The following is a 7,958-nucleotide window of genomic DNA, read 5'->3' as shown; positions in this document are numbered from 1 at the left end:
ACCAAAATTTATTCCTATCTGGCTCTGAAACATGAAAACACACAGACACATATTTGTATGCACTCAATCTATGTGCTTAGCTTTAACTGTATTCCAGCATACCTCATGTCATTCTCGAGTCAATGTTCCAGAGAGAATATGATCCACCCAGATACAATTAAAATTTGAATAAAATTACAAGAAAAATATCATATTGCTTCCAAAGTCATTAAGGGGTTTTATCTTAACAAAGACAAATCATCAAAACCTAAAACTCAACAGAAAAAGAACATCTTGGAGTAAAAGCTTAGGTAAAGTAAAAATGACTTACCAAAGCAGACTTTCCAACACCTCCTGAGCCAAGAACGACTAGCTTATACTCACGCATGATGCAAACTTGTCAAAACCTAGTACCTTATTAAAGAAAAAAAAAGAATTCTAAGTTTTGTATTCCTGTGCTTTTCACAGAAATAAAACATTCGGAAAAACGTTTATTTAAAATGATTACAACACTAATATAAAGCACTCTATAAGCAGACTTACTAAAAGATGCTCAGAGGTAAAAGAAAACTACAGAATTACAGACATGACTTTCAGCCTGATCCAGGATAGAGCACAGGTCTGAAAACAAATCCAATCTATCACCTATTTTGCTATATGAAGCTTTACTGAAACACAGGCATACCCACTCATTTTGTATTGTCTGTGGTTTCTTCTGTGCTGTAACAGCGAAATAGTTACAATAGAGCCTAAATATTTATGTATCTGGCCAACCCCTGGCATAGATAAATGGTAAACAGAAGTAAGTTGGTAGAGGAAACAGAAGACCAGTATGTATTCCTGAAGTTGTGGGGACATAGAAAGAACCTGAAAATGGTCTAGAATCAGAGGCAGAACTGAAGAATATGAGTTCCTAGACTGAAAACATCTACTTAAGAGTGTTTAGTATGATGAAATAGAAATCGAAACAAAATAAATCCAGAAAGAAACAATCCGTACCAAGGCTTATCATTATAAAATTTCAGTATACTAACAATAGAAGATCTTAAAATATTCCAGGGTGGGAGAATTACATGAGAATAAAAGGCTCCAACATTCCTAGAAAAAAATAAAGGGTCAGTAGTTAAAGTTGTACAAAAGTAGCCACCAGAACAGGTTTTAAACCTTCTTAATCAATAAATGACATTTTTCGGTCATGGTTAACAAAGCTACAATAACTGGTTTAAATGATTTTAATCAGCCAATAACAATTTGCCTCAGAGAATATGTTCCTACAAAGTAACCAATTAATGAGGGCTCCTTACTTCTGAAAGTCAGACAATCAAGAATGGCCTGTTAACAAACACACACATCCCAAAGCCAACCAATCAACAACTGTCTCACTTGAGTGACCGTGCTCCTATAGCTAACATTAACCTGCTCTTGTCTTTGAAAGTTTGCCAACCATTGAACTTCCTAATTCCTCAATTCCTCCTAGCAAGGCTGGGGATATTAAAGAAAAAGCATGAGAATCGATTGAACCTGGGAGGTAGAGGTTGCAGTGAGCCAAGATCACGTGACTGGGCTTTGGCCTGGGCAACACAGTGAGATTCTGTCTTTAAAAAAAAAAAAAAGAGAGAGAGAGAGAAGTAAACAAAAATGATTCGATAGGATACAAAATAAATATTAAGTATTTCTTTCAAAAGTATTCTGGAACAGACCCAATAGCTAAGGTAAAGACATGGCCTTTCTTTTTGTAAATGGGTTCAGGTCTGAAACAGGAAACTTAAAATGGAAAACTGGTAATTAAAATCTACAATGGTTGAAATTTTCAGAGTCTTGCAAACAAGCTAGAAAAAAACTAAATAAAAAGGTCTTTGTTTCTGAAGAAATGAAAGCCTACAGATGACGCTACTTGTACAAACAAAGCCATAGGAGGAACTGATGTTGCATGTTCATTAAGAAATGGAAGTACAATAATCCCAAATCTGTTCAATATTGCTGTTCCAAGGGAAATATGAGCATCCAATTCTCCACCCTTCCATTGAGGGTGGGAGTGGGACTGACTACATACAGTCACAGGAAACCTTTTGGCATGATGGAAGTGTTCTAAAAACTGGTTGTAGTGATGGCTGCATAACTATTTATATTCACTAAAACCTCCAAACATAACACAACTGACTAAAACAACATAAAAACTACAATTTAAAAATACTGAATATAGGCCGAGCATGGTGTCTTATGCCTGTGATCCCAGCACTTTGGGAAGCTGAGGCAGGTGGATCACCTGAGGTCAGGAGTTCAAGACCAGCCTGGCCAACATAGTGAAACCCCATCTCTACTAAAAATACAAAAAAACTAAGCGTGGTGGCATGCGCCTGTAATCCCAGCTACTTGGGAGGCTGAGGCATGAGAATTGCTTGAACTTGGGAGGTGGAGGTTGCAGTGAGCCAAGATCACGTCACTGCACTACAGCCTGGGTGACAGTGCAAAACTGTGTTTCAAGAAAAAAAAAAAAAACAAAACAAAACTGAATATAAAAACTATACATTTACTAGAGGTTCTTTTCTTTTTTAAGAGATGTATGCCTTTATTTTCTTATTTCACAAAGGTGGCTGAGTTGGCTGTGCGAGTTACACTTCTTAGTGAGAAGACTGGGAGTCTTTTTCACTTGCTTCATTTATCCATGAATGAGTATTATTATTTGTTGTTAGAATGAGTCAGATTAGTTATTGTATCTATCTATATTTTGCTCCTTTTATCACTATTGAAAATACTGTTTAAAGACTTTTAAGACTGGAATAACAGATTTTATTGTGAATGCCAACTCCGAATGACTGGCAATGGTCATTATTAGTTCTGCTTTTAGGATGGTGTGGTTGCATTTCGTTTTGCAGAAAAGACAACGTCATTGACTTATGGACGGGGAGTTGCAGCACTTGTATTTGTGTAGTGTATTTGTGACCTCCAGGCATATACCTTTCTGTTCAAATGTTTTTTTTCTGAAGTCCTTAGTTTAGGTTAAGAATGAGCACTTTGAAATATGTCAATTCCCTAAAATTTCATGCAGAGTTTAAAATGCGGATAGTTATATCAGATTTTCAAAGGGATTTGTGACAAGTACTATTTGAGACATTGAGACTAATTGTTCTTTTTCACAGAACCCCATAGGGGGACAATTTTGACAGCATAGTGTAGTGGCTAGTGGTACCTAAGTTTCAAATCCTGATTTTCTATAATCTTGGGCAAATCATGAAACCTTTCAGAGCCTCACTTTCCTTCCAAAGGTAAAATGAATATAGTAACAGCTACATGATAATGTTGTGAGATGGATTACAAATAATGTAAACTCTACGAGGATACGGATTTTTGTCTATTTTACTCACTGCTCTATTCCCTGAAACAGTACCTGAAATATGGGTTCAATAAATTAAAGAAAGAATAAGGAAAGAAGTGTAATAATTTTTCAAAGTCACTGACACAAAACCCTGCATAGACTATCAGTCAATAAAAGCTAACTTTTAAAATAAGAGTAATGGCAATGGTTTGAGCTGCTACTCAATACAGAACAGCTATTCCTTCAGTTGAGAATCACTGCTCTACCTTTTAATCTACTAGCTCAATAAGACATGTAAGAACCCTCCATGTCAATATTAAAAGGCAAAAAAGATGAGCATATATAAGTATTTTGAATCATTTAAAAATGTTCAGAGATAATGACTGGAAACCTTCTTTTAAGTATTTAAAAAACACATTACTAAACAAAAATCCTATGATATTGGCATTATCTCTGACCCCTAATATTAACCAAGTAAGTCTTAATGAAATCTATGGTACCTCAAGTTATACAGACTGTAATTTTGACAGCCTAGGAGGAATCTCATTATTACAGTACTTCAAGCGTACTGAGAAAATCTTGAGATTATAATAGAAAATAGAAAATGAACTTCAATTCCCTGAAATAAAAAAAAGAAAAAAAGGAGACAATCCTGGCTAATACGGAGAAACCCGTTCTCTACTAAAAATTACAAAAATTAGCCGGGCATGGTAGTGTGTGCCTGTAATCCCAACTACTCAGGAGGCTGAGGCAGAAGAATCGCTTAAACCCCGGTGGCAGAGGTTGCCGTGAGCCAAGGTTGCGTCACTGCACTACACTCCAGCCTGGGCAACACAGTGAGACTCCATCTGAGGAATACTATACAGCCATAAAAAGGACAAGTTTATGTCCTTTGCAGGAACATGGATGAAGCTGGGAACCATCATTCTCAGCAAACTGAAAAAAAAAAAAAAAACAAAACACCACATGATAAGGTGGTGGAATAGGTAATTTTCTTTTCCTTATGTTTTTATTTCTGATAATTCCTGATAATTTTCCTGTTAATGAACAGGAAAAACTGTAAAACCAATGAAATGAAACAAAAACTGAAGGAAACAGGAATTGTGAAGCTGTTCTATACTTACTCCAACATTACTACAAGAATGTTGATAATTACTGCCATTTTTAAGAAATAAGACTTTTAGAAAACTCAAAAATACTGAGTTTGGCTACTGAACTCAGAGAGAGTAACTATAACATATTGATGTTGGAAGAGAAAAATATTTCTTAGATTAATAAACTGATGGTGATGGTACCTATTTAAAGAAACAAACAGGTAAACATAAAAGAATTAAAGTGTAATTCTATCCTTTAAACCTTAATTAGTTCTCAAGAAATACTTCTCAAAAAGGGCTAAGAGATGCTTAACTACTGAAAATTATATTAAACATATTTAAAGTGCTTTATAGAAAAATACTATAAACAACGTAAATACTGACATTTTAAATGCCTATCTTACATCAATACAATATTTACCATTATATTAATAATTAGCACGCCAAAAAGTTTATCTAGAATCAAAAGATAAACATGGAAAAAAGGACTTAAGTTAGTACTTTAACTGGTGTGCCACAGTAAGTAAGTATATTCTGAGTGCTCATTTTTAACTACTTGCACATCAGTAGAAAATAAGGTTAAGAGTTCTGACTATTAGCAGGTATCACTGCCATGTACTACCATTGTACATCAGTAGAAAATAAGGTTAAGAGTTCTGACTATTAGCAGGTATTACTGCCATGTACTACCATTTAAAGTGAAGAGATTTTGGAAGAAAAATAAAAACTATAATCCACAGAAACATAAACTCTGTAAGAAATTTTAGAATGAACAACCTTCAGAAGTTAAAGGCAACACAAGTTAAATGAAGCTGTGTTAGCAATGACAGATACTGGCTAAATACTGTGCCTAAAATTAAGGTGCTACTGGTCTTCTGTATAACATTCTAGTTTGAATTTCCAGTGTAAGTGATAGGATTTTTTCATTTACAGGTGCTCTCTTTATGGTATTCCTTGTAAACAATAGCATTTATTTGTAAAAACTAGATGCAGTTTGAAACTATCTGTAAAGAATTGCTAGTTAACAATAATATGCCTATGTATGAATTAATCTGTAAATGCTGTTCCTTTTTATTACTCTTTAGTCTATGAATTAACCAATACCAACTAATGAGGGACTCCCGGTTCTTCATTTTACTCAACCCGTTAAACAGAAAAGACTGTAGCATATATGCAAAATGAACTTAGGGGTGTTATCAATAGTGCAATTATATGACACTTCATCAGCAAGAAGGTACAACTTTCACATCAAGTAGGCACATATAATTATAAACATGATACATGATTCATGTTGCCTCTCTAACACAATCTAACATTACAGATGAAGAAAATCAATTAAATATCTTTTTTTTTTTTGAGATGGAGTCTTGCTGTCACCAGGCTGGAGTGCAGTGGTGCAATCTCGGCTCACTGCAACCTCTGCTTCCTGGGTTCAAGCGATTTCCCTGCCTCAGTCTCCCAAGTAGCTGGGACTACAGGGGCGCACCACCACACCCGACTAATTTTTTGTAATTTAGTAGAGACAGGATTTCACCATGTTAGTCAGGATGGTTTTGATCTTCTGGCCTTGTGATCCACCTGCCTCGGCCTCCCAAAGTGCTGGGATTACAGGTGTGAGCCACCGTGCCCGGCCGTCAATTAAATTTCTAAAGAAATTTACCAAAACATTAAATTCCACTACTGTTCAAACTTAAAGCATTTTCTACACTATTTGTTTTTTTTAAGGTGGAATCTTGCTCTTGTGACCCAGGCTGGAGTGCAATGGCACGATTTCGGCTCACTGCAACCTCCACCTCCTGGGTTCAAGCGATTCTCCCGCCTCAGCCTCCTGAGTAGCTGGGATTACAGATGCCTGCCATCATGCCTGGCTAATTTTTTTAATTTTTAGTAGAGATGGGGTTTCACCATGTTAGCCAGGCTAGTCTCGAACTCCTGACCTCAGGTGATCCACCAGCATTGGCCTCCTAAAGTGCTGGGATTACAGACGTGAGCCACTGCACCCAGCCTCTACACTAGTTTTTAATTTTTTTTTTTTTTTTTTTACCTTTGATTCAGAGGAACTGCGTAATACACTCATTTTTCAAATGCATAAATGTTTCTGCTGTTTATCTTTGAATACATTTTTGGGTAGTTTTTGTAATAGGTCATTTAAAGATTCCTAACTTGAGTACAGTACTTATATAATCACCTAAAATTTGTGTGACTACCACTAATCTTATTGATGAAAGTAACTGACAGCTTTTACACTTGACTATTTCTTGCAAAATACCTACTCCCTTACTCATTTGTTCAAAATCTGTTTACTTATTATTCTACAATTTTTTCATTTACACTACAGACTGGAGTTTTACTTACATTGGTTCTTTTTTATCAGTTTAAAAAGTTGTTTAATTCTAGTTTCAGAGCAAACCACAGCAAAGACACAGAAAGACAAGAAAACAAAACCTTTCGCATCTTTCAGAGTCAGGTTTTAGTGGCTGCTTCATAACTGTTTGAAATGAAGGTGGAAGAGGGGGCTGTGGCTCATGCCTATAATGCTGGCACTCTGGGAGACAGAGACAAGCAGATTGCTTTAACTCATGAGGAGTCTTGACACCAACCTGGGCAACATGGCAAAACCCCAACTGTGGTGGCACACACCTGTAGTCCTAGCTACTTGGGAGGCTGAGGTGGGAGGATCACTTGAGGCCAGGAGGTCGAGGCTGCAGTGAGCCCTGTTTACGCCACTGTATTCCGGCCTGGGTGACAAAGTGTCTCAAAAAAAGAAAAAGAGAGTGGAGAAAAACAAACCCAATCATACTCTACATTCAGTAAATTTGTCTAAGATGATATTTCATTAATCAGAAATTATGAACTAGTATTTCCATAAAACTACAAAACAATAATGAATGCTGTAATAATTCTGGGGTAGCAGAAAATCCTGAAGACTTATGAATCAAAGAAAATAAGAACTGGACTTGTGGGGTAGTTTTCTTCATCTAAATATGTTCACTATATTAAAGTACATATCAAAACACAAATAACTGATTTAATTATCCAACATTCTGGATTGCCTATAACATTCTTCATAAGACTCAACTGCAGATATATTACTGATCCAAATTATGAACTACAAGAGTGATTTAAAAAATCACTGAGGAAACTAAAAAGCATAACAAAATGATAAATTTATGTATTAAAAAGTCTATTAAGGTGTAATTACTCTACAGCTCAGGACAGAGTCCTGTCAATGGATTGATACTAAATTCTGTTTTTAACAAGAGACCACCATTAGGCTTTGTCCTGTTGAGTATTTATTTCTTAAATCTCATTAATAAATGAAAAAGCTTGTAAGAATCAAATCCAGGCCGGGTGTGGTGGCTCATGCCTATAATCCAGGCACTTTGGGAGGCTGAGGCAGGAATGAGAGCAGCCTGGCCAGCATGGTGAAACCCTGTCTCTACTAAAAATACAAAAATAATTAGCTGGGCATCGTGGTGTGCGCCTGTAGTCCCAGCTACTCAGGAGGCTGAGCATTAGAATGGCTTGAACCTGGGGGGCGGCGGTCGCAGTGAGCCAAGATCGCGCCA

At 36.3% G+C, this 7,958-nt stretch overlaps 1 protein-coding gene across 2 annotated transcripts in view; it reads right to left on the bottom strand.

Moving 5' to 3' along the window:
- Positions 1-7,958, bottom strand: part of RAP1B (RAP1B, member of RAS oncogene family) — a 45,530-nt gene that overhangs the window by 12,487 nt on the left and 25,085 nt on the right. For both annotated transcript variants that reach the window (XM_017522941.2, XM_037736476.1), the window contains exon 2: positions 311-393. In XM_017522941.2, the coding sequence (XP_017378430.1) occupies positions 311-367 (57 nt within the window). In that variant the 5' untranslated portion in view covers positions 368-393. The remainder of the gene's footprint in view (positions 1-310; positions 394-7,958) is intronic.

The sequence above is a fragment of the Cebus imitator genome, unplaced genomic scaffold (assembly GCF_001604975.1).
Source record: "Cebus imitator isolate Cc_AM_T3 unplaced genomic scaffold, Cebus_imitator-1.0 Scaffold25, whole genome shotgun sequence".
Classification (NCBI taxonomy): Eukaryota; Metazoa; Chordata; class Mammalia; order Primates; family Cebidae; genus Cebus; species Cebus imitator.
This window is presented reverse-complemented; position numbering and strand designations above follow the sequence as displayed.